General features: G+C 60.7%; 1 protein-coding gene across 14 annotated transcripts in view; it reads right to left on the bottom strand.

Annotated features, from left to right (window-relative positions):
- Positions 1-826: 826 nt before the first annotated feature.
- BANP (BTG3 associated nuclear protein) overlaps positions 827-27,021 on the bottom strand; it is a 118,474-nt gene continuing 92,279 nt past the window's right edge. For 9 of the 14 annotated variants that reach the window (XM_082711515.1, XM_082711516.1, XM_082711514.1 and 6 more), the window contains 2 exons: positions 20,080-20,223; positions 15,752-16,400 (listed from right to left, as the gene is read on the bottom strand). In XM_082711515.1, coding sequence (XP_082567641.1) covers positions 16,329-16,400; positions 20,080-20,223 — 216 coding nt within the window. In that variant the 3' untranslated portion in view covers positions 15,752-16,328. Of the gene's footprint in view, positions 1,209-15,751; positions 16,401-20,079; positions 20,224-27,021 lie in introns of those variants that run through there. The other 5 variants (XM_082711517.1, XM_082711524.1, XM_082711526.1 and 2 more) reach the window with 1 other exon arrangement.

Genomic DNA, 27,021 nt, shown 5'->3' on the forward strand with positions numbered 1-27,021 from the left:
CCGGGGGCGTCGGACTGCCCTCCTCACGGCGCTGCGGGTGCGGGAGGGCGGCTCCAGAACCAGATGAAGCGGAAACCTCGGGGCAGGTAGCGGAGGCTGCGCAGCGAGCAGTCACTCCGGGATCTTAAGACGTGTCTTCGGGAGGACGGGGTGCTCCTGTGTGTTCCTGGTGCCCAGCTATGCGCGTCCCTCATCTGCGGTCTGCACGGGAGGGCTGGCGTCAGTGATCCCCGGCTGCGCGACGAGTCACCCAGCGGCTCCCGGCTTAGAACAGGAAACAGCACTCAGGATCGCTCGCGCCTTCTGTTGGCGGTTTCCTCTGGGGCTATGCCCGGTGGTCTCACCCGAAGGCCGGGCTGGGGCCCTCGCCGGCTGGCAGGCTGGTTGGCTTTGGCTGGGGACCTCAGTTCCTCCTCACGTGCCTGCCCGAGAGTCCCCACAGCACGGCGCTGGCTTCCGCGACAGTCGGAGCAGGGACGAGCTGCCGGGCTTCTGGAATCTCCCACGGAGGAGGAGCCGCACACCGTCGCGGCCGCCGCATGACACCGTGCGTGCAGGCCCAGCCAGCTTCGGGGTGCGAGGGGCAGGCACAGCACCAGCACCGACAGCACCTGGAGACCGGCCCCGCCACGTATCCTGATTCCCCAAAGCGTCCACGTCCCTCCCACTGCCCCCGCGAATGAGAAAGATGTTTTCGGACACGGAAGTGTGTCTCCCTGGTCTCTAACATCCCTCTGTGGGAGCTCCTCTGCCCCCCAGGCCTCCCCTCACGAGCCACTGGGAGAAGCCGCCCTCCGAGCTCCCCCCACAAATCTCGCTCCGTCACTCAGCCCAGTAGTGTAGGTTTATTTTCCATATTGAGGCAGGCGACAGCGCTGCTCAACTGTAAGTGGGACCCGGACCCCTTTTCTCCGGAAAGGGCTTGATGGGGGGCAGCCTCGCTTGCGACCGCGTGTGCGGCCGTGGGCTCGCGTCGGCCAGCTCTGCAGTCTCGTCTGGAGGTACGGCCAGGCCAGCAGGATCGGGGGGCTCTCGGCCGCGGAGCTCAGCGCCTCTCCAAGCGGCCTCTCCACGGGGCTGCCCGAGCGTCCCGGCGGTGACGGGCGTCCTTCACGGCGCACGACCCAAGGGACCAACACGAAGCTTGCTCAGCCTCAGCAGTCAGCGCCGCCAGCACCACCATATTCCACTGGCCACTTGAACTGCACCTGATGCAAGGTGGGAAGGTGACAAAACCAAGATGCATGGGTCAATGAGGTCATCGGAGAGGCTGCCCACCGCAGCACCGACCTAAAGAGAGGCCCACAGGAAAGAGGTGCAGAAAAGAGCATCGAGAAGGTCAAGGGTCAGACCGAGGGACCTGAAAGTGACCAGGTTAGACCAGGCTGGTGAGCCGCGGGACAGCATCCGAGGTCAGCAGAGATGAGCTCACTGCCCTGCCCGAGGCAGGGACCGTCGCACACCTCCTCATCAGCTGAGGCGACGGACGGCGCCGACCGCCACCTCCACTCACGCACCTGAAGACCGAAGCAGCAAGAGAAAGAGCAGCGAAGTGCCCCGGGGTGACACAGTTGTCATTAACTTTTAATGGTGATCAGACATGACGAGGCCCCTTTAAAAAAAACCCACAGCTCGGGACACCCGGGTGTCTCAGTCGGTTGGGCGTCGGACTCTTGAGCCGAGCTCAGATCTGGATCTCAGGGCTGTGAGTTCAAGCCCGCACTGCTGTGGAGAAGACAGCTTTGCCGGTGATCGAACTCACACACTGCGCGTTTCACTGGATTTCAGTCCACCACCCCCGCCAGAGGACACGGGGTCCTCTGGGCCCTTGAGAGGGTATTTTCAGGCCACAAAAGGAAATGCCAGTCAATGCGGCAGAAGCTATTAGCCCAGGAGGCACGAGGAACCACGGAGTTCGGGCTGAGGAAGGGCTGCGATGGGAAGAGATGTCTGGACACGTGAGGCTGAACCGCCTGTGCAGGGAGCCTGGAACGAATGGCAGCTGACGGCCTCAGCACCACAGGGAGAAGCCCCTTCCTGAACCCCAAGCCCCCTGCTTCACTGCCCAACGTGCCCCCACCATGTTCTCCAGTTCCAGGCCAGGGCACCAGCAGTCAGATACCCAAACTGTGGCCACACCTCCGGGAGGCAGGGGCGGGCTTGGCCTGGCTGGGGTCGGGGGGCAGCGCCCTGACAAAGGAAATGGGCCGCAGGTGGGCAGGCTTCCCTTCTGACAAACCACGTCCGGGTGCAGGAGACAGGGCGCCCCTCCAGCGGCAGAGGGAGAGCGGGCACGCAAGCCCTGGATGGCCGCCTGTTCAGACAGGACGGGATTCCCTGCCTGCCTCTTCCCTTGCTCCACGGCAAGTCCAACGAGCAGAAAGCCTGCTGGCCCAGGAGCAAGGGAATGGGATGGTGCCGTCTTGTGTAGTGGAGAGCTGGGGACTCCTCACAAGTCCAGAAAGCCGGAAGTCCCAGCCAGCCCCGGACGCAGTCTGGAGCGCTGTTTCCTCTGCGCCACGGCCCCGGAGCCAGATCCCAGCTGGTCTATTAAGAACACTCGCTCCTCTCATCTCCACGCACGTGGGCCTGGAGAGCCCCTGCCGTTCCCCTTGGCCCCTGACCTCCAGCCAGGGGTCTAGAAGTCTGCAGCAGACGCCCACGTTGGGGTTCATGGACGCATCCTGGCCACAGAGAGGGCTTTTCAGCCTTTCGCTCGTTACCACAATGACTCCTAGCATCCTTCCAGAGACCTGGTCAGAGAGCCTCCCCGATCAGTTCTGCCATCAGCCCAGACTCCCAAAGGGCTACGGAATCCTAGCCGGGACCAAGAGAGGGTAGCCCCCTCGACAAGGGGAAGGGGAACTCGCGCCAGGGAAACTCAGCAGCAGATAACGTACGTACGGGCGTGTGAGCAAGAGGGTGTGTCTGTGCGGACGCACGCGTGCACACACACACACACACGCACGCACACACACCCCCTGGGAGCAGGGACACCCCTAGCCTCCAGATCTTGGTTATTCTAAACACCATCTTCCACGAACAGTGAGCAGGACCCCTGCAGAGACGGAAGATTTCCGTCCAGCCAGGAAGCATCAGGTGCTTCTGGAAGGTTCCGACACACCGGTGGCAAGGAAGCCCACCAGGAGCCCAGGGGCTGTCAAAACTCTCGGGAGCCAGTTCATGGGGCTCGCTGAGCATGACAGGTCACACTGTTTAAAAAAAAAAAAAAAAAAAAAAACTAGTTCCCGAGTCCAAACTCAGAAAGACAGGTAAAGAATGGAACTGTGAGGAAGTGTGAAGTGTTCACAGAGTTGTAAAGTATTTTTCCACAAAATCCTTCTTATGATAGAGAAAAAAAAGAGTAATTTGCTGCAGAGGGGACCTGGCAAACACCACCCTGAACCGTCACCTACTCCCAGGAGCAGGAATGGGACGAACCAAAGTCCGCACCCCCCCCAGCGGCCAGCTCAGAGGCCCGGCCCCAGTTCCTGCTGCCCTGCCCCACGGGAGTCTCATCCCTGGGAGACACCAGACATCGCACAGGACAGACGAGCGCCGACGCCAAGAGGAGACGAGGAACTTGCTTGGACTAAAGTGGGCGGAGTGGGACAGACAGCCCGAGGCAGAGCACAAACGGACAGACCCTGTCTGCTCTCTGGCCCAGCGGGGACGGGGCTCCCACGGACTATCAGGGTGTTGCTTTGCACTCAGATAGCACAAGGTTTGAGTCTGCAGGAGCTGAGCCCACACACCCAGGTGCTGGGCAGGGCGGGGCAGGGCCAGTCCGACGCCGCAGCCCTATCTGGCGCTGTGGGCACCCCCTCGCCTTGGTGCGGCCCTGCTGTGTCGTCCGTGTCAGGCCCACATGGCTTCCTCTGTCTCCCTGACCAGCGTCAACCCCTGCGTGAGGGACAGACCTGTCCACCTCTGCAGCTCTTGCCGGACTGCCCCTCAGCTTCTCCTGATCCAAGCGGAACCCCCACTGTCCACCATGTACTCTGCTGCCCGGGGCCTCGGCCTGGAGGGGTGGTTGGTAAGGAGGAGCCCAGGGCATGGGCTCAAGCGAGGCCCCGAGGGACAGGCATGCCCCTGGCACCCTGAGCCTCCATGGGAAGTGCATGCAGACCCAGTCTTCCAGTGGCCACCGCTGCAGACATCGGGGTGGGAGACCCCTTGGGCCAGGGCATCCCTTCTCCCACTGCCCGCGCCCAGTCCTGGCCAAGAGGAGGGACGGATGCCGTGCAGATGGGAAGGCGGCCGCTCTGAGACCCCCGGCCTCACTAGAAGGATCTTCTCCCACTGCCTTCGCCTCGCTCCTCACGCCGGGTCCTGGGTCCTGCCTCCACCCACTAGAAGCCCAGAGCACCCCTTCCCCGGTTCTAACAACCAACATCTTCAGATGTTGCCCAACGTCCCGCGGGGTCAGAATTTCCACGGGCTGAGAACCACGGGGTCCTCTCTGACCCACCTCTGTACCCACTTGAGCTGCCAGGCCCTGGTACTCCCAGCTTACTGGTGACCCGACGCCCCTGGTCTCACCACTGAGCGGGAGGAGGGAGGGCTGAGGCCGGCACAGGAGCACTCGGTCCTGGCTAGAGAGAGAAGCACGAGAGTGAAGCAAATTCTGCCAAGGACACACGAGATCCTTCTGCGAGGTCTGGGGCTGGCGGCCACGAAGGGCACCCGCAGGCTGTCCCTGTCGTCTGCAGCCATGGGCCCGAGTCAGCAACACCCTCGGCCCTGAGATCATTCTCGAGAAGCCGGCGGTCAGAGACGCAGCGGAGGAGGGAGCTGCTTCGCCGTGATAAGCCGGGTCTGGCTCCAGGCCCGCCAGCCAGCATGAGGTCCTCACTGAGGTATGCCTGGGCCTGGGACCCATGGGGAGGCCTGCCCCACACCCACTCGGCCTGGCCACCGGCCAGGGCCTCCTGCATGGTCACACCCGGAGGTCCCTGCAGGGAACAGAGCCGGCAGCCGGGGTGAGGGCCCAGGGCCCACAGCTCCCTCGTCCTGACAGCCGGGCTGTCCTGAGGAGAACTAGGCGGGACGTGGTCGAACAGAGTGACCTGGAGGGACGTCTGAACCAGATCCGGCCTGTGGGCAGGGGTCTGCAGGGGGTGCCCTGGGTCCCCTTCGCGTGACGGCAGGGCCCAGAGGGCAGCAGGCTCCTGCCCAGGAGAGAGGCCGGTGTCTGTCCCCCACGAGGAAACACCCCCAGCTCTGGGGGTTTCAGCTCAGCCCAGGCTGTGCGCAGACCTTGGGATGGCTTCTTAGGGACGTGTGGTAACTGCGAGGGTTCACGGGACAGGGCACAGGAAACGAGCTGAAAATCAGAGCCACCGCCCACATTCTGGGCCTGCGACGAGAGCCCTTTCCGCTGGGTCCAAGAAATCTGGGAGCTGCAGACGAGGTGACGGGCAAACCCAGTTGTGGGGCCTCTTCAAGAGGAGCGGCCACCATGTCCAGGACCCTAGACCGGCCACGGTGATGAGTGCTCATGGCTCCCGCTCTGCCTGGTGGCTCAGTGCCGGCGGGGTCACCGTCTGTCCCTGGGTACTGGGCCCTGGGGCAGCCAGAACCTCCCTGGGCCCTGTGTCCACACCCAGGACGGCAAGCAGCAGTGCGATTCCACTAGAAGAGACAGCAAGCCACACACGCCCCTTCCAGACCCAAACGCTGACCGTCGGCTGGACCCGTGGGCTTCGCCGCAGCACCAGCACCAGCAGCGGCAGGGTGGGGGCGTGCACTGACGGCGGCCACAGCCGATGCACTTAGGAAACCTCAAGAGGCCGACCTCATGGACGCTTACAGCCACAGGAGCAGGGCCACCAGGGGAGCACGGCCATGGGAGCACAGTCCTGGCGGAAGCAAGCCCACGGGGTGGCCACCAAGGACACAGTGAAGAAAGTTCCCTCCAGCTCCTTGTGCTGGACGTTTCGACCCTCTGCCCAGCGCAGTCCGGAAAACGGAATCCAGACCAGGGTCACTCACCAGTGACTTCAAATGGATGTGCCTTGGGGACGTGGGGACAGGCCCTTCTGAAAGTGAGAATGTGGGGTGCAGGGGTGTCTGAGCCAAGCCCGCCCCGCCCGGGGTGGGCACCAGCCTCAGAAGTTCCCGGCGTCGTCGTGGAGGGGGTGGGGGAGGGAAAGCGTGCTCAGGGAGGACCAAGCCGGCAGCGGTGCCACCAAGCTCCACGCCCTCCGGGCACGCGGAGACCAGACCGCGCAGACCACTCCGGGCGGCTGGGAGAGCAGGGACCCACTGGCGGGCTCCCACTGGAAGGGCGCGCAGAGCCGGCGGGAGGCCGAGATGCTGAGGTCGGCCCGAGCGGCCCACCGCTCCGGGCGCACGGAGAGACGAACACGGACCTGGCTCCCGAGCCACAGACGGGCTTCCGGGAGGCCACGCAGGCAGAGCCCTCTGCTCCGCGGCTTCGTCAACAGCACAGACAACTTGGGGCAAAGCCCACACCCACGCGGTCCCCAAACACCCGTGGGTTTCTGGCTCTGCTCCGACCTGTACGTGGCTGGGACCTCCGCCCCGTGCTTCAGCCGCTGGGTCTGGAGCTCAGGAAAAGCCATTTGCCCCGGGCAGAAGAGACAGAGCGGGGTCACTGGAGCTCCACGCAAGGATCGTGGGAGACGAGCACAATGGAGCCTCGGGGTTGGGACCTGAATTCAAGGTCAAATGCACATCTCCTCAATCAGGAGGTGCGGATGGTCCCCAAGCGCAGGGCCAGCGAGGGCAGGGAGTGGGGAGCAGAACCCAGGGCCCCCAACAGGACCAGTGCTGGGATGGGGTGTTCGGGACAGGAAATACGCACCTGGCCTCTGACCTCTCCTGCCGCCGCAACCAGCCTGGGCCTCTCGCGCCACGTTAAGCAGGAAGCCATGCCCCGGGGGCCACCACCCGGGAGCAGACAGCACCGCGCACTCTGGCCGAAGGACAATGCGCCCTGAGCTCCGGTTCTCCAGGGCCACCGACAAGGCGGAGGCCACTCCTTACGCAGGACTTGTCGTCCTCCCCCTTCCAGGGTGCCGTGGCACAAGACCAGGACGGGGCTGTCCCCACTGCGCAGGCAAGCTTGGCCTTCTCTGAAGGTCCTCCTCCTCCTCGGGTAACCTGGCCTCAGTCGGCACTGGTGGCCAAGCTGTGAGCGTCCACAGTGTCTTTGTGGCTGGACTCTGATGGCCTCAGATAAAACCCACCGTCCGTCTGACCACTGTGGGGGTGAGACGCAGGAAGGCCTGGCTCCATCCCAGGGACCAGAGCAGGAAATCGGCCGCGGCCCCAGGCCAGGCTGCCCTCCCCAGCTTGCTGGCAGCTGCCCCCCTCGCCCACACGAGGCCCACAGATCCCACGCATTCCTGTGTCCTCTGCCTCAGCCCATGAGCACCCAGAGCTCACCCCTGTTCACGTTCCCAGGGCCTGTCGGTGCGCGGGGAATGCGAGGGGGCCGGGTGGGCCGGGCTTACGAGGGTGCATGGTGGTTCCTTCATGGCAACGGCGGGAGGCAGAGTCAGGGGGCGGCCAGGCGGAACCTCCCTCCAGACGGCCTCGCAGATGACGTCAGGGAGCACCCCGAGGGGGGTGAAGATTGGGAGACGCAGCAGGCCGGTGCCCACCAGCGGAAGGAAGGATGAAAGCACCAGGCAGAATGAAGCGTCCACCGGGGAGGGCGGGGTCTCCCAGGGAACGTGCCACCACCCAGCCGGGGGCCTGTCGCCCAGCTCACCAGGCACAGTCGTGGGTGCAAGCAAAAATTCAAGTTTTCCAAGTTCAGGGTTTGGAGGGTGACAGAGAAAAGCACACAGCGCCGCACCTGTGACGCCAGGCTCCGGGGTCACTAGGGCCTCTGCCCCCCCTGGGAGCTGCTAACACCAGTGGCCGTCCTGCCTGGTCTCGGAACAGCATCAGTGGGGTCGCACGATGTCCTCCTCCTTCCCACACCACACGCGTGGACCGCTGGCCTCACTGCGGAGGCAGCCACTCCTTTGTTCCCGTGGCGCAAGGCAGCCTGGTCTGTGAAGTCACCGTCCTGCCAGGGAGGGCGTCACATGGGCTCCTGTGCCGCTGGCCCCCCACTTAAATCCTGAGCCCGGGGGACAGGGGGACCTGTGCACCCCACGTCGGGACCACCTCCCCCAGCCCGGACTCTGCGAGCCGGCCTTACCTTGGCTCCCCTGGGCACCCTGTCCTGCTGCCTGCATCTGCTTCCTATCACTTGCCTTGGCAAAACCCTGAACTTGGAAAACTTGAATTTTTGCCTGCACCCACGACTGTGCCTGGTGAGCTGGGCGACAGGCCCCCAGCTGGGTGGTGGCACGTTCCCTGGGAGACCCCGCCCTCCCCGGTGGACGCTTCATTCTGCCTGGTGCTTTCAGACCGGCAGCAAGCAAGCACCGAAACGCTGGCCAGCCGTCATCTGTCTAGGCTCACGGTGTCTTACGGGGTCTGAAATACCGGCTTCTGAATCCAATTCAAGACGCACGCAGTGTTCTCAGGAGAGGCCTGTCCCGCGTCAGCGGGGTAGTGTGCCATTGGTCCGGGCCTGTCCCCCAGGGCTGCTGGGGTGTGTGTGCTGGCTTGGGTGTGAGGCCACGCCCGGACTCCACCCGCACACACAAGCAGCTCCCACGCCGCACACCGAGCTGTAAAACTTCCCGGCCGCGGCATCTCGTGGCGGCGTGGATCTGCCCGGTGAGAGGAGCACTTGTCCAGATGTTCACGGGCCATCGGTAGGTCTTCGCTGGTTGCGTGCCTGTCCGTGGGCTCCCAGGACCAGTACTCGTTACTCGTTACGTGACTCGGCAGGACCAGTATCACTGCTCGTTACTCGTTGCTCGTTACGTGACTCGGCAGCAAGGATGACATCCACATCCCTCGTTTCTAGAAATGATCAGAACAGCTTCCCTCCCCCACCCGTCTGGGCCATTTAAACATGATGCTGGGTGCTTACCTTATGGGAACTAGGGAGCCTCACCACCTCACTGATCCAGGGGACCTGTCCGCGGCCAAAAGGATGGCGAAGCCTATCCCGCTCTGCCCTCCTGCCCCTTCGTGAGCCGGAGCCTCCACTGGCCAGGCTGCGGCTCGAGGAGAGCAGACACGCCGAGACGGCCCCAGGCCTGTCTCCACCTCACCTCAGGCACAGAGCGGCTGATGCCGCCCCACGAGGCAGGGTGCTTGTCCGAGCTCTCGGCTGACTACAGAGGTTCCTTTCTGCCCCTCGTTTGCTAAAAGAGCTCCCTTACTCACGAAAGGGTGTTGAACTGTACAAATGATTTTTCTGTTTGCCAAGACCACACAGTTTATCTCTTCATGGATGTGAATTGTACGGCTTTTCGGACACACACGCCGGCACTCCTGAGCCCGACCCGACCTGCTCGTCCTCTCTCGCCACTCAACATCACGAAGCCCAGCTCGCGCTTGGTTTCGGACAGTTCGGGATCTTCAAGGGAGCCTGCTCGGTAACGCTCTCTCTCCCTCTCTCCCTCCTTGCTTTCTCTGAAACACCCTTGTCAGGTCTGGGCGTCAAGGTCATGCTGCCTCATGAAACAAGACAGGACAGGAGGCTTCCTCGTTGCCGCGGCCTCTCCGCGGAGGGTCTACGACACGCTGCTCTTCCCCGAACGCGCCTGAGCACTGAGGAGTGAAGCCGTCTGTGCCTGGAGTTCTTGTGCGAGCGCTCTAAGTTCAGGGAGGCTTCGTGGAGACGGGAGCGAGCAACAGCCGCGCCGGCAAGGCGGCGGCACAGCGGCTTCTGGCACTCGTCCCCTCCTGGAAAGTCCGTCTGAACGCCTATGCCACAGAAGGATGCCCTCCAACGGCCGAGGAGTGCAGGTGGGGATGCCAGCGCCCTGGTGGCGGAGAGCCAAGGAAAGACAGTTTTGCACCGAGATGGACACGTTCCCCATGGGCAGGGGTGGGGGGCTCAGGTACGCGCCTTGAGTGGCCCAGAGACTCCAACGCTGGTCCGCAGGGAACGCAGGGTCCAGACTCAACCCTGCAGACCCGGGCACCAGGCCACCTGCCCAAGGACTCCAGCACACAGCCAGACGGCTCATCCAGGTTTCTGGATGGACAGACTGTGAAAGGCATCCCTGCCAGCGCCCGTCCATGCAGACTAGAGTCCAGACACCAACACAAGGCCATAAGGGTCACGGCAAATCATGGAGACATGACATCTCAAAAGAAAACCGACAGAACAACAACTGACCCTAAAAAAGGAAGGGCCATAGAGAGTCTGGAGAGAAGGCAGAATGACCTTCTCAAAGAAATTCAGTGGGCAATAAGAGAACAAACACAATTAAATGAAATTTGGGAAACAATACACAAACAACAGGATGAAGAAGTTCGCAAAGAGCGAGAACATTTTTCTAAAATCAGAAATCCTGACCTTGAAGAATACAGCTCTTGGCAGAAAACTTCACGGATGGACGGGTCCGGCAGAAGGGCAGTGACGGCGCCAGGAGACACGTCCCCAGACTCACCCAGCACAGAGAACAAGGAAAGGGGAAGAGACCCCAACGGGAGCTCCAGGAGAACTTCCAGAGAAGCCATGAGCACATGGCTGGACTCCCAAGAGGAGAGAGGCAGACGGGTGCCAGGACCTGAGTTCAAGGAATACCAGTTCACAAAGCTCCACGACAGCCCCCCAGACCTCAACCCCAATTATCTTCTCCAGGACACATTATAATAAAACTCTAAAACCACAGGGAAGATAAGCTTTGCAAGCAGCCATGAGCCAACAACTCGTGTACCAGGGAACCCACACAGGCTCTAGGTGGAGTTCTCCGCAGAAGCGATGTGGGTTGGAGGCTAGAGGGGGGATACATGCAGAGCGCTGAAAGGAAAAAGCTGCCAACCGGAACGGCCAGCAGAGGTGTCCTCCAGAAACAAAGGACAGAAAGTCATTCCAGGACGAACTCAAGCAGAGGGAGGTCATTACCACGAGCCTGCCTTAGGACAGGTGTTGAAAGGACTTCTGCAGGCGGAGACAGGCAGACGCTAATGAGTAACACAAGACAGAAATACAGGACACACGGAGGCAGGTGAGGGCACGAACTCAGAACACCCCGCCACATGTGCGGACGTGCTCATCACTGACTCTAGCACAAAAGGTAAAGGAGAGAAACATTAAAAATAACTGTCGGGGGGCGCCTGGGCGGCTCAGTGGGTTAAGCCGCTGCCTTTGGCTCGGGTCATGATCTCAGGGTCCTGGGATCAAGTCCCACATCGGGGTCTGTGCTCAGCAGGGAGCCTGCTTCCTCCTCTCTCTGTCCACTTGTAATCTCTGTCTGTCAAATAAATAAATAAATAAATCTTTAAAAAAATAAAAATAAAAAAATAAAACTGTCGGGGGGTGCCACCCAGCTGGCTCGGTTTGAAGAGCATGGGACTCCTGCTCTCAGGGTAGATGAGTTCAAGCCTCATGCTGGGTGTAGTTTACTTCAAAAAGAAAAAACTTAAAAAATAATAATAATAATAACAATTCGTCAATAAATACACAATGTAAAAAGATATAAAATGTGACATCAAAAGCATAAAATGAGGCACGGGTAAAGAGTAGTTTTTCATGTGACTGATGTTGTTACCAACTTTAAAAAGACGTTAAGTTAGCTTCGTGGTAACAGCAAAGCAAAACCTTACAAAGGAAATGGCACCAAAGAGCATCACCTCAGACAACCATCACTGGAGAGAGGGAAGAGCGCAGGGACAAGAGAACTACAAGACAGGAAGCAAACAATCAAGAAAAGCATTAGTAATTCTCCTAATTACTTTAAATATAAATGGATTAAATTATCCAATCAAAAGGCACAGAGGAGTTGAATGGATCAAAACCAAGACTCAACCACAAGCTGTCTAGAAAGAGACCCCCTTTCAGTTTTAAGGACACACAGAGACTCCAAGTGAATGGGTAGAAAAGATATTCCAGGCCAGTGGAAAACCAAACCCAACAGGGGCTGCTACACTTACATTAAAAAATAGATCTTCAGTTAAAAACTGTAATGAGACAAAGAAGGCCAGCGTATGATGATAAAGGGGTTAATTCACCTGTACACTGAAGGGATGTGGCAACAACAAATGCATATATACTGTGGGGGTGCTGTTTTTCTGGAAAGATGAGCAAAATTGACAAATCTTTAGCCAGACTGAGGAGAGACTCAAATATAATGGGAAATGAAAGAGGAGACATTACTACTGACACCACAGAGATGCAGAAGGATCCTATGCGGTTACTGTAAGCATTTATGTGCCAACCAACTAGACAACCTAGAAGGAACAAGTTCCTAGAAAATACAAGCTACCCCATGAAATCATGAAGAAATAAAATGTGAACAGACCAGTAACAAGGACATTAAACAGTCATCAGAACCTCCAACGCAGAGAAGCCCAAGCCAGATGGCTTCACTGATGAATTCTTCCAAACACTTGAAGAAGAATTAATGCCAATCCTTCTCAAGCTCTTCCAAAAAACTTGAGAGGACACTCTCAAACTCATTTTACAAGGCCAGTATAACCCTGATATGAAAGCCAGATGAAGACACCACCAGAGAGGAAAACTGCAAGCTGATATCCCAGATGACTGTAGATGTGAAAATTCTCGACAAAAGACCAGCAAACCATACACCGTGATCAAGTGTGAGGACACGAGGGACGTGGAGATATCCAACACACACAGATCAATAAGCATGATCTACTGTGTTAATAAAATGTAGAATAAAAACCATAGGATCATCTCTATAGGCGCCAAAAGAGCATCTGGCAAAACACAACGTCCTCTCATGATAAAAAGTCTCAACAAATAGGGTACAGAAGGGACCTACTTCAGTTTACTAAAGGCTGTATGTGAGAAGCCCATAGCTAATATCACCTCAACAGTGAAAGGGTAAAAGCTTATTCTCTAAAATCAGGAACAAGACAAAGATGCCCACCCTTCTTTTTTCCAGTTTTACTGAAAAATAACCAATATACATCCTGCATCAGGCAGAGAGCATGAGGGCTTGGTTTACATGTATTGTGGAAGAATTACCTCAGCAGGTTCAGCAAACACCCACCTTCTTATGTAAATATAAGAAAATGAAAGGGAAGAAGGGAAAAGGGGCAGACTTTCTTCTTGGGATGAGAACTCTGAGGATTTACGCTGTTTCCTATCCTGGGTGTCATACGGCAGAAATCAAATCGAAACCACAAACGAAGTCCCCTGGGTGGCTCAGCCGGTTAAGCGTCTGACTCTTGGTTTGAGGATGTGGGAAAAAAGTTGTGCACTGCTGCGGGGATTCCAAACTGGTGCAGCCACCAAGGAAAACAATATGGAGGATCCTCAAAAAATTAAAAATTAAACTATCAAAAGACCCACAAGTCCCACTTCTGGGACTACATCTGAAGGAAACAGGTATTTTCCAAGCACAACGTCCGACATATTCCACGAGTTTTGATACGTTAATCAGTCACATTTAACTGGTAATTAAAGCCACCTTTCCATTCTGGTATTTTACTTGACCCATGGGTTATTTTAAAAGGACACTACTTAACCGGCAAACATTTGCAAACGTACTCATTTTTTCTCATTAGCTTCTAACTTCGTCCCACTTGGTCCAAGAGTGCGGTCTGCAGGTATCGGTCCTCTGGATGTGTGTGGGGGCCTTCTTTACAATCAGGCACGAGGCCAACCTTGAAAATGTTCCGGAGAGCACATGGCAAGACTTTCCTCCGTGGCTGCTGGACGTGGCCTTCTGCACGCCAGCGAGACCCCGCTCCTTGGTCACACATCCGCCACCTTAACCGTTTCCACATACAGCATTTCTTAAACGCTTGTCAAGGGTAGTAAACCCCCAGGTCTGGACATGGGACTGTATCTCAATCTCTTTTCTCCAGGGCAATCAAAAGGGGCTTTGAAACAATTTAGCTCCTTCCTGCCGGTCTGAACAAAGTCATTTTTTCTAGCATCTTCCTAGTGTATTATCATATTTGAAAATATTATACTTGAAAATTTCAACATGGACAGTTTTAAATCCAGCCCTTAGACATACTTGTTTTATTTCATTTGTTCGCCCATTCTTCTTCCTTTTAAAACCTCTTCCTGGGTCCGAACTCCTGTTCCTGAATTAAATTCCTTGCAACTTCCTTTGTAGGAGGAATCATCTGCAGGTAACACCCCTGTTTTGTCCGTGAACGATTTTTGAAGTGTCATCCTTTATTTTTAGTAACATCAAGTCACAAGCTGAAAAACTCACCCTCCTAAGAAGTATCGACTTCGGCGACTTTCAGTGTGTTTACAGAGCTGGGCCAATGACACCATTTAATTCCGGAACATTCTGGCCTCCTCACATGAAAGCCCGCCCCATGGGCTGTCGCTCTCCACTTCTCTTCGCTTCTTCTGGGGACTGGCCTGTTCCGAGCACTTCCTAGAAACGGGACTGTAGGATACACAGCCCCTCTCGGTCGGCCCGACGCCCGTGTTGGAACCTCATGCCTTTGCGTGGCTGAGTAATACTCCACAAGTAGATGGCAGGATCCCATCAGGGTCACCGTGCGTCTGTGGACAGGCCGGGCTGCTTCCACTTCGGAGCCAATACAAATAACACCACAGTGCCCGCTTGTGTACAAGTTTGTGCGGACACATGCTTTGTGTCCTCGCGTGTAGAGCTACACCCAGGACAGAAATGCTGGGTCGGACTGGAAGTGTCCTAGATATTCCCAACAACACCCAGTTCTCCTCAGCATTCAAGCAGGAGCTGCCCCGGTGCTGGTCTCGGAGCCTCGATGGCACAGGCCGACGTGCCCGACGTCGGAGGTCACGGAGAAGTTGGCCGTGCTCTGCCCTGGTCCCTCCCCCGCACGGGGGCTTGTCTGTTCTCTCCACCCGCTTTCAGAATTAGCCTTGAATGCTGCGTGGGGGCTCGGGCATGATTTCATTTTTCCTTCTGCCCAGGATCTGTTCTGTCCCTGGCGTCCCTTAAACGTGATCTTCCTTTTCTTCTCTCTCTCCGGGATTCCAGACATTTCCGTCTACGGGAGAACGGACCCACCCCTTGGCGGTAGTGGGAGGCAGGGGAGGCAGAGGTGCCGTCCCACTCCCGGGAGCTGCTGCCCCAGCCCGCCGTCCCCCCTCAGCGTGCCCGCCCCCGTGTCAACCACGCAGCCCGCGGACCCCTACGGTACAGCCTGGGAGAGCCGCAATGATTTGGACGGCAGCTTCGAACCCATTCCAGAAAAAGCACTGAGCGGCCATGGTCTGAGTCGGTGAATGCGGTTTTGTGGTGGGGAGGCCCAGACCCCACCAGGCAAGTGCCGGACGGAGCGGACAGGGAGAGCAGGCACTGCTGGGCGTGTCTCGCCAACCACCTCCAGGACGTCTGTGTGGAACCCCCTCTCGGTTTACAATTTTATAGGAGACGCCGTACTTCTTTGGATGTGACTTGCCCTGGGGACCCCCCCCCCCAAGCTGGGACTATAGAGCCGGGAAAGGCCCGTGTGACTCGGGGTCTGCCTGCGGGGCTCCTGCAACACCGTGACAGGCCTGAGTCCGAGGGGGCATGCCGTGGTATGGCACTCGGCGACCGGGGAGCCACTCCCAGGGCCTGTTCCGTGGGACCGGGAGAAACAGCTACAGCCTTCCTTTGGCCCCCACAACTCCCGTCTAGCTGAGAGGGCCCACGGCGGGACTCCCACGCAGCCACCAGGAAGGAGGCCGGGCTCCGGGCGAAGCAGCTCTTAACGCAAAAAGACACAAAGCTGCTGTGGTCATAAATACATTTTATTTCATTAGAAATGCATAATTAACAGTGTTGAGAGCATTTCCCCCTAGAAAAGTAGGTAAGCAATATTTCCATCAAAATCGTTAGTTGTCTTTTGCAAATACCTATTTTCATTACACGGAACAGAGCACACAGCAAAAGGCTTCTGCTACTCCACTTTTTTTTTTTTTTTCAATTTTCTCTTTTGTTATAAACACCATAGCAAATTAAAAAAAGCTGTTTGAACAGAGAAAAATATCGTAGTTCTTGACTTTCCGCACGTACTTAACGCAGTCCACGCTGTGCCTCCCCACTCTCTCTCTGGACACCAACAGTGGGACTCAAAAGGAAGGGTCTTCCGGCAGGGGCGGTGGCTGTTACCGGCACCCTGTGTTGACCGGGACACCCCCTGTCCGCGCAGGTGAGGCTTTCCGACGCACTCGAACGGAACACGTGCAGTCCCCTCCGTGCAAAGCCGTGGGGCCGGGGCGCGCGGGACGGGGCGGGAGGTTGGAGCCGGCGCAGAGCACGGCCGCGGCTCCATCTTAGGTCCTGTGGTGGGTGGGCGGCCTGTCCCGCCTACTGGATCTGGATGGCTCCGTGCTCGAGCTGCATGTCAGGCTGCAGGCCGGGCTGCAGGGTCTCGGCCGTCTGCAAGAGGGGAGAGAGGAGGCTTTCTATGCAAGTACCCAGCGCGCGAGGCCAGGCTCCTCGCCGGTCACAGAGCACCAGCGGCTTTCGGGCTTGGAAGAAACACACACAGCAGAGCCGGAAGGAGCCAACGTCCCTCTTTTCAGAGCCTTCTGTTTGCCATGCCCCCCACCGACCCTGCCGCACACGCTCTGTGGCTCGCTGGGCCTGTTTCCCAGTCCCACCCTGCCCATCACTGGGGACCATCTTCTGGGCGCTTAAACCGTCCTGTCCCTAGAACTTCGGTCACCAATCTGCCTTCTTACAAAAACTGTTCCACTGTCCCCCCAAAAACCCTTTTAGGGGCAGTTACCCTGTCTTCCCTAATGGAAGAAGTTCTAACCAAGGAGCTCCGGGTGTTGATTCCAGCGTGTACTCAGAGGCCGGAGAGAAGGAGCCAACGGCCAGGAAGAGCAAGCAGCAACATCAGCCCACGGACCAGAATGCGCCCCAAACAGAGATCAGCAGGCGGTTGTCCTTCGGCGCCCCCAAGCTGCCCATCAAAGACAAGGTCACGAAGATGGGACCCTCAGAGGGGGGCGTCCGGCTGCCCCAAAGGAGCCGTGGTGAGAGAGGTCGGGCAGGAGGCAGTGAAGGCGGTAGAGGCCGAGGCCGGGGACACGGGCAGGCAGGAGCCCCGAGGCGTGCGGCTGGGGCTGCGGCTCCCACTACCCTAGAGGCCGGGCTGCTGGGACTCAGGCGGCAGAGGACACCGCACGCAGGGCTTCCTGAGCAGAGCGAGAGGCCCTGTGGTGACACCCTGAGCACGGGCATCGCCCGCAACGCCTGCCGAGCCCGGACGGCAGCCCAGGCAGGGGTAAGGAGGGAGGACGGAGCTGGGACGACCCGGGAGGCCGCCGCACGCACCCGGGCGAGGGACAGCAGATCCAGGCAGGTGGTGGCCGCAGGCGGAGGGAGCAGGGGCGGCAGGAGGGCACAGAGGCCCCCGGGACGCAGAGCGACTCCCCTTCATCCCTGGAAAGGCAGCTTCAGACTCGGGCCCACAGAAGGTGGGTCTCCGATGAGGGGACACCTACTTGGGGGACTTGGGGGAACCCCAGCCCTGATGAGGACCCCCTCCCTTCTCTTTTTTCCTCAAAATGCAGCAGCCAGACCTGTGTCTCGGGCAGGAAATGGAGAGAAAGGACTCCAACCAGATGACACAGAAAGTTCCAGACGTTGGAGGGAACCAAAGACAGCCGGCAGCCCCGGGCAGCCCTGGAGTTCAACTCGGGCATCTGCCTGCGCAGGGGGTGCCAGGGGCAGGGCCCATCACATGGGCCAGCTCCCTGGGGTCCTGCCCAGGAAAAGCCAGACCCTTCCTCCAGCCCCATGGTGGCTCCTGGGTTATTCTCCTCAGCTGCACGCTGCCTTCTCCAGGAAGAAGGTCACGTCCCTGAGCCTGTCCTGCGGCAGACTCGACGTACACGCACCAAGAGCAGAGCCTTCATGCGGACAGTCAGGGACCCCTTCCCTCTGCAGACACAGGCCCGTCTACGGGAGGCGCCAGGGGGGCCACAAGAGCACGAGCCCCCAAGGATGACATGGGAAGAACAGGCCCCAGGGCCACCCCGTTCCTGGATCACCTGCTGACGGACCGAGTCCAAGCCGCACGGGGTCTGTGACAGGGACAACACCCCCGTGGCCTGTTCCTACACAGACTCACTAAGTCGGTCCCCAGAACGCTCCAGGCAGGAATCGAGACAGAGAACAGAGACAGGAAGCCAAGGAGGCCAAGAGCTGAACGGACACAGCCTTCCTCAATCCTGCAACCAGCAGCAGGACCACGAACGCACGGTCCAGGAAGGCGGCCGGCCACACCACACCCCAGGTCTGAAGCAACTGGGGACCCTTCCGTGCCTGCCGGGCGGCGAGGAAGGAAAGTGCCCGAGTGCAGGGCCCACCTAGAACCATGCGGGCGCCAGACGCAAGCCACCTGGTGTGGGCAGAAGGAGGCCGGCGGGGGCTCTGGCTTCCAGGACAGACTCGTCCTTAGACCAGAGAGAGGTCCAACTCGTCCCCCAACACTGCTGGCTCCGGGTCTTACTCAACCCCTCTCAGCTCAGGCCACGGTGGAGTGGGCCTCTGTGGTCACCACCACACAAAAGCCACATAGAAGGTCCCAGGCTACCGCAACCACTCACGTGGGAGGGGCTGAAGTCTAAGGGAAGAGAAAAGCGGCACTTCTCCAGGAAACACGCCTGCCCACTGGGGCATCGCCACCAATTGGGAGATGAAGAATTTAAGCCCGCAGGGGAGCGCTGAGCTCAGCCAGCGGGCTCCTGGGTCCCGGGTCCCCGGCGGCTGCACCGACTCCCGTCCCCGGCAGCCCCCTCCGCAGCGAGCGAGGAGAAGGAGAAGACCCCTCCTCCCGAGGGCCGGGAGCACACGACACCCAGCCTGGTCCCGAGCAGAGACCCAGGGAGCACGGAGATCTGGGGCTTCCGTGCTGAGCAGCAGGAGCCGGGGCCTCGCGACACACGGGCTCCCTGGTAGCGGAGGCGGCGGGGACGGAGGACGGCAGGCATGCGAGGAAGCAGCAGGAGCCGGCTGCGGCCGGAGCAGCCGCGAGCCCCAGCGTCAGCGCGTCCCTCGGCCCGGCCTGAGCGGGAAGGCCGGCGACTTCAAGCACCCCAGGAGCTCCGAGGACACAGGGAAAGAGCACACCTGCCGCTCCCGCCACCCACAGCCTGCGCTCTGGGCCAGCACGGACCCCCACACTCTCGGGACCCCCGTCATTACTGTCAGACACAGGCCCCGCTGTTCAACCAGCCCACGACACCAAAACCACCGTGTCCCCTAATGGGAGCTTCCACCTGGCTCCCTGCACTAGCAGGGGACCCCCGAGGACTCAGAGGGGAGGCCACACGGCTCGCTGGGTCAGGGCACTTGGTGAGGGGACCGCTCCACAAATGCATCGTTGACCCGAAGCAGCAGCCGCCACATCGGGCACCGCGAGCACGCGTTCTCCCACGCTCGGGAGACAGCACGGAGGACAGGCAGGGGACGGGCCCCACCACCCAGCCAACCAGATGACATGCGCGGTGGCGGTGGGGCGCGGCTGGGGCTTCCCTCCCCACTGCCCCGCGCACGAGCTGTGCCCAGCAAGGCCCTCAGGCTGCCTCACGGGCGGTGCGCTGCAGGAGGTTGCGACCCAGGACCAGCGGGGCCCCAGGGACGTGCCACAGCTGCCCCAGGCCATCGTGCATCCCCAGCAGAGAGGAGCCCGCTGGGGCAAGGACCCACACCCCACCCCTGGAGAAAGGGTCCAGGCCAACGGCTGGAGCTACACTGTCTGTGGACATGCTAACCCCTGGGCTGGGCCCTGCAGCTGTCAGAGGGGCAGTGGGGTCTCAGGTCAACGGACCCTCTCGCTCCGCAGTGCCCAGACACAACTCAATTCCTGCCTCCGAGTTTACAGAGAAGACGCGACATGGGTTGTGTCGGAACTGGCTTCCAACTGGCACCCGGGCGGGGACTGGGCTCCTCAGCTCCACATGGTCAGGCATCCCAAGAAACCAGGGCCTCCACACACAGCATGTGCCCTTCAACGACCCGTCACCCTCCTCACGGGACAGCGGCAGCAGAAGCCCCGGGACCCGTCCGCAGACAGGCGTCGGCCTCCAGCAAGTGCACCCACCTGGGCCGCAGCGGCGTGCTCAGTCACTGGAGCCAGCTGCACGTACTGGACCTGGATGTCACTGCCCTGGAGGGGCGAGCCGTCCACGCCTGCAGCAGCGGGGTCGGAAGAGGCCACGGCGATCAGCTGGGCGCCCTGCAGCACCTGCGGAGACATAGCAGACACGGTCAGCACAACAGCACGGTCAGCACGGACCGCCGCGCCTGGCCAGTGGCAACTGCCACTCCCATGGCCACACGAACCCAGGGAGGTGGCCCACAGTCCCCGTCCACACCGCGGGGCCCACCAGGCGAACGCACACAGCGTGACCGAACTGCTCTGCTTCGCTCCCAGGTGACGGCCCTCGCACAGCCACGTGCTGCGCAGAACGCTGGGTCTGCCAGCCGACTAGAGAAAGACCAACCAGCTCCGGTTTTAAAGAGTAAAGCTGGGGGACGCGGCCGAGGGGAGCCTGGGAAGGCTGGCAAGGAGACGGCGGGTGCCTCCATGGGGAGCCCGAAGAACCGAAGACCTTCCAGAAATCACCGTCATCTGAAGTTCGCGGGAGGCCACCCCCCGAGCGCTTGAGAGCCCGGAGACGAAGCCCTCTGAGCGCAGACACGCGCGGTCACAGAGGGAAGCAGCAACAAGCACGAATCAGGGACCTACGGCTCCAGGTGCCACAGGTCACAGCTCAGCGTGAGGGGCTGCCGGCGGGAAGAGAGCAAGGGGGAGCCCCAGGGCACAGGACACACCGAGAGGAGGGGGCAGATGGGGACCCCGGGGACAGGCTCTGGATGACCTCCCGACTCCTGAGCACCCCAACACCCGGGCTCCCTCGCACCCAGCCCTCCTGGTGCTCCAACAGCTGGGCACGGAGGGGGGCACCTGCAGCCCCGCGGGCCAGACGGGGAGTGGGGGTGAGGGCCTCCAAGGCTCCGTATTCATCAGGAGTCGCCACGAACCGTGCAGGTTTATTCCTGGGGTGTGTCCCTCCCCTTTCAAATTCTACGATCACGGGGCCGCCCTCTAGATCCCTGCGAGTAGCGCACAGCAGCAACGCCCACGCCTCCTGACCAGCCCAACTGCCACCCACAGCAATGGTCAGAGCCGAGGACAAGGTGCGGGTCTCAGAGCGGGGACTGTCTGCTCCGGGAAAGGCGGGCTCGGGTACGGATCAACGACCGTCTGCACAAAAATGCAGTCTGTGGTTCTGAAACAGCTTTGGAGCTTCTGATGAACGAACGTTCTATTTCTTTGACAACCACCCATCAGTAGAGAAAAACAAACGGTAGATTCAATTATTAAAACAGAAGCTAGAAAGTTCTTAATTCCTTTCTCTTCTGTGTCTTCAGAAACCACTCACGCGGTCTCGTGTCCTGATAGCGGCTGGCTGCGCTGGGAAGGCAGAGGCCCGGACAGGCACAAGGTCACTCCAGGCCCTGTGGGTGTGTCCCCAGCAGGCACCTTGCAGTTGGGACTAAGGTGAGGCTATCACCACACGGAGTGACCTCGGGCAGGGGCCCAGCGTCCCACGGCACCTTGAGAAGCAGACACAACGTGAAGGGAGCCCTCTGGTCAGCTGTAGCTTGGAGGAGGGGAGACGGGCCAGGAGCCACAGGTGGGGCAGGTCTGGAGGCTGGGGAAGCCGGGAGGCGACCCTGCCCTGGAGTGTGCCGGAGGAGCGGCCCAGGGACAGCCTGGTGTCAGCCCTATGACGCTCACGCTGGACACAGACCTTCACACTTCAGAGCCTGAGTGTGTGACTGCCCGCCGCCGTGGCCACAGGATCGGCACACAGCACGCCGGCCTTCCTGGGCTGCATCCTTCCAAGGAGCCGGCTTCTCGCTCCCCGAGGGCTGACCCAACCCTGGCTCCTTTTCCATTATCAGCTCCTTGCGTCACTGGGTGCTCGACACAGAGCTTTAGAAGAACTGCCGACACCCCAAGTCTCCTGCATTAGTCCCCGGACCCCCGACACCTCTCACGGTCACACGATAACCCCCAGCGCTGCTCACAGGAAAGCCCCCGGCCCCCACGTGTCCCGTGGGATGACAGCCCTGGGCAGGGGCCACTCCTCCAGCAGGAGAGCCTGCCGTCCACCTGGCGGAATCAAGCACACGGCGCTCCCACTGGGCGCAGCTCAGCCCAGGCAGCGAGGAAAGATCCGGACGGGGAAGCCAGGGAAGGGGCCTGGAACAGCCCAGCGGTGCCCGTGGCTGTGCTCACTTAGCACGCCGTGGCTCAGTCCTGCACTGAGCGTAGAAACTGTGCACAGTCAGCGAACACGGGTACCACGGCATTAGGTAACGTCACGGTTCTGTCACCACCGCGTGCCGCAGAAGGCCCCCAACGCACTGACGGTCACGCCATCAACTACTGTTAACGAAAGCCACACCATCGCAGAACCTTTTCCCCAGAAGCCTCTGCCTTCGTCTGGTCCTGGCGGTGAGCCACGACCACCCGGGACCCGGGCTTGTTAGGGCTCCCCGAGAGTGAGCTGCTTCCTGTCGGCACCCCCGGAAGGGGACACGGCCCGCGGGCCGCACCGCTGACGGCGTCGAGAACGAGAACATCAGAGTTCGGAATCTCAACGAGCCGGGCGAGGACAACGAAGCCCAGCACGTCCCCGGCCCGGCCCGGCTGCCGGGGACACAGAACCCGGAAAACTCTTTCCCCGAGCTCTCACCCCAAACACCACACTTCCTCAGTGTGTCCGCACTTTTGCTTTTGGCAACTGACTCGAGAACAAGTCAGAAAGTCAACACGGGCGCGGCGCTGGTAGGAAAGGCCTTCCAGGCCTCGGTCAGCGCCCCTGCCCTTCCTCACACCCCCGACCCCGCGGAGGAAACCCTCCCACGGCGGCCTCCACAGGAGGAGCTGGGAGTGCGACCAGATCGGGGCACCGGTCCTCCAGTGGGGACAGCGACGGCCCCGCAGGGAGACAAGCTTCTCGATGGGAAGGATGGCTTCCCCTACGGTGGACAGAAAGCTCGTCCCGAGTGGAGTCAAGTCGAGGGCAGCGGCAGCCGCGGGAGCCCAGCCGGCTGACGGGAAAGCTCAGCAGCGGACACATAGGTCTCAGGGCACCTCCCAGGCCCGCCTCACCCCGGGGAAGACACTGCCACCAACTCTCTCCCGGCCTGGCCTGACCTGCAGGCTTCAGCCCACGGCTGCCCTCAGTCCCGCAAGGGGCACTTCCCGCCCCGCAGGCAGACCCCGAGCACCCACAGCAGAGGCGGCACACGCCCGGGCCCCAGCGCCCGCACACAAAGCAGTTGGGACACTTTTCAGGCCGTCCTCTGAATCCGGGAGAAGCTCTCCGAAGGTGACACTCGCACTCTGCTAGAGGACAGCTGCGGAGGAAGGAACACAAGCAGGAGGGGCCGGCCGGCCGGACAGCTCTGCCAGCAGGGCTTCACGAGGGAGGCGGGATGCTCGTCGGGAGGCAGGCCTTACCCATCACAGCACAGCCCAGGAGGCGGGGACGCGGGTGGGGACGTGGGCAGGGACACCGCCTCTCCCCCGTCCAGGAAACCACAAGGACACCAAGCACCCGGCAGAGGAGGACTCTGGGTCGCGTGGCCCCGCTGTCTCTGTGCCGGACCCACCCAGTCCGTGCTCAACCCCTGGAAGGGACGACCGGCGAAGGAGGTGTTCTAGGAGGAGAGACAGGACGGCAGCCGCACTGCGGATCCTGGGTTTCTCCGCGATCGGTGCGCACTTGCTAAGAGCCGGTGGTGAGGACCCTGCGCCGCTGTGTTCGGGAGAAACTCTGAAGTAAGCTGGTGCGCCGAGGCACCCCCGCGGGGCGAGCAGGAACCCCCACCGTCAAGCCTGTGGGGCAGCTTCCATCTCACCGTCACCCTCGGACAACGAGACAACGGACCACAGCCCCAGGGCAGGGCTTGGGGCGGGAGGCCACGGAGGGCCGCAATCATGGCCGAGAAAGGACGAGTGGCCAGTGCACGATGCTGTGAGTGACCAGGGTGGAGAGGGAGGCACAGACGTGCGGGCTGAGAGGCAGGCACCCAGCGGCTGTGGCCCCACGGGTCAGGGCGGCACCCGGAGCAACCCACAGGAAGAACAGGACCTGTCCCCGCTCTGCTTAGAGGGCGGAGGCCGGCACGTCGGCCTGCCCCTGCTCTAGAGGCCGCAGAGGCGTCGGTGAGGAGCTTCCAGCTCCCTCCCCCTCGCCGCAGGTCTGCAGCCTCTTCCCAAGGCTCTGGAACACAGAAGACCTCACAGGGACGCGGCGGGCTCCAGGCCAGCCGCCCGCAGCACGGCCTCCCGAAGCCGCCGGCCTGCGCTGACCTGGACATGTGCCACCCGCCCCCCTCCAGACTCAGAGGCGGCACGAGAGGCACCTGCCGGGTCCCCATCCCCAGCTCAGAGGGCTGGGCGCACCGGAAGCGGAGCCGCGCCAGCCAGACGAAGAGAAGGGAGGAGGGTGCGCGCTTGAAGCCCACCCAGGGGGATCCTGCTCGCGTCTGGTTTTCCCCGACACACCCCCCATTTTGAAACGATCTAATACCTCTGTGAGTTAACGCAAAACTGGTATAACCCCAAATAAGCACGGGCAGTCCAAGGGCTTCTCAGCAGGGTTTGGGTTCAGAACCCAGACTCCAGCCCAGAGTCTCCTCAGCGGAGAACCACACACACGACAGCCGGCCCGGCCCCTCCTGTGGCCGGAGGACTCGCGCTCCACACGGTGTAGTCACGTGCGTGGCCAGAAACAGAGGCGAGAGCGCGACCTCCGCTGTCCTGGGACAGAAGGGCACTCGCTTGTGGCCCCGTCTGCAACCAGCTCGCTGAGGGAACGCGCTCAGTGAAGTCCTCCTCCTCAAATCTCGGTGTTAATTCAAGAAGTAGCTTCCTCGTGACCATAAAAGGAGGACCTGAGAGAGGGACGCCCGTCCCAGGGACGCCCCAAATCCCACCCGGCCGGAGGGCCCCCAACCGCAAACCCTGCTCCTACAGCTGCGCAGCAACCGCCGAACACGGACCATGGTTCTTAAGCCGCAAAACCCTCTGACAGGAACACTCCTGGGCTCGCTCGGTGCCACTGTGAGCGCCTTCCTGAGCCCAGGTGCCGTGAGAACCCGGTCCCAAACCAGCAAAGAAGGCATCCGGGCAGACGCAGAAGCCACCGCTCCAGGGCCGCACGTCAGCGGCGCGGGGACAACGCCCGCGAGCCACCGCCAGATTCCGCCCCCGCAAACACGCCGAGCGGCCCGCAGCGATGAGCGTGGTTCCTGCCGTGGCCTCCGGAGCCCCTCCAGCATGGAGCGCAGCGCGGCTCAAACACAATCTGGGGAACAGCAACGCAAAACCTAAAAAAGGCAGTCAAGCGGGAACGAAGTCTGGGGTGGCTGGTACTCCTCCCCGTCCCTCCAGAAACGCCGGCACTCCGGGGAACAAAGCTCCACCATGTGTTTTAAAACGTTCCGGCAGGTTGAGGGGGCGTTAATAACCCAGCCAAGGTCAGATCTGAAGACCTCCAGCTTCTCCCGCGGGTTCCAGGCCTCTGGCTTCCAGAAGGGCCGCGTGGGGTGGGCGGGGAACGGGTGAGACAGAACGGGAAGGGCGTGAAAGGTCTGCATGGGTTCCGCGGGAGTGGGTCTCCGCTACCTGGGGCCGGCGACGGGGAGCCGCTGAAGGGCCAGCCACGGGCGGGCACACGGCCTGGGCTCCCCGTCCCGTGATCATGCTCCCACGGCCCTGCTCACTGCTTCAACGTGGGAAACTCACTGCTTCTCGTGCTGTTCGCCGTGTGGGCAGAAGAAAGAGCTTCAGAAAGGGGTGAGGCCCTCTCCCTTGAGGTCACTTCGGTAGAAAGCTCACGAGGGCCCTGCTGTAGGAGTTACAGATGCCAGCCGGGGGGTGCGGAGGCTGCACTGAGCGGCTGTGGGCTTCAGGCTCTCCCCTACAGACGGCACCGTGCGCTGGTGAGAATGACACGCAGCCCCCAGGCCTGGAGGGAAAGACCAGGAGAGGTGCCTCTTGCCACAGGGCGTACCCCGAAGTCAACACCTGAGTCGGTGTATAACCGTGACAGTTTGTCAGGCTGTAAACACACAGGGGCCCGCAGGGCACACAGCCACATACTTGTGTGAGCTGCTGGCTAACGGCGTCCGCGCCTTCCGCACACGGCGGGGCCACAGCGTCTTTCTTCTACTCTGGGAAGGTTCAGAAATGCGGTTCTCTGCTGGGCAAGACTAATCACAGGCCGGAGAAGGCCTCAGGAGGGACAGCATCTCCCCCCGGGCCCAGGACAGCATGTGCCTCTCCAGGCATCCGTTCCAGAGGTGACCATGCCCATAACCCAGTCTCAAAGCACAGCCCGACCTGCAACAGGAAGCCCTCCGCACCGGCTCTCCTGTCCTACAAACATGGGCCGCCAGCAAGCTCACGAGGTAGAGCCTCGGGGGACGGTCCCTGTCGCACTCAGCCACAGTGGGTCCCCCCTAGAGTGCTGCCAGTGGCTACAAGATCAGGACCACATGCAGTGTCAATGTCCCCAGAGCTCGTCGACTGCCACTCCACCAACACAGGAGCGGGACCATCAGAGCAGGGAGCTTGCGGGGCGCAGCAGGACGGGCTGGGATCCCGGGGCCTCAGCCCAAGCGCATAGCCCTGGGCATCTGGCAGAGACGGCATCTTGTTAGTTACCATCAGCTCCACGCTGCCAGGGAGGAAGGGGGCCTCGGGGCTAACTTGTGTGCGGGCACCACAGGCCAGTAAAAGTACAAGCAAACAGCAGCAGCTCTGAGCACGGCTGTGCCAACTGCGGGCCCAGCTGCCTCCCAGCTCGGGGCCAGAGCTGATCCCGTGTGAGTGAGTGGTCGGGGACCAGCCAGGACAACCACACACCAGCCACGGGGCTCCCAACACTGAGGGACACTGTGTAGGCAGAGCCCTTGCCACCCCGGCCTTCGCAGTGAGAACACAGCCACAGGCCTT

The sequence above is a fragment of the Mustela nivalis genome, assembly GCF_964662115.1.
Source record: "Mustela nivalis genome assembly, chromosome: 18".
Taxonomy (NCBI): domain Eukaryota; kingdom Metazoa; phylum Chordata; class Mammalia; order Carnivora; family Mustelidae; genus Mustela; species Mustela nivalis.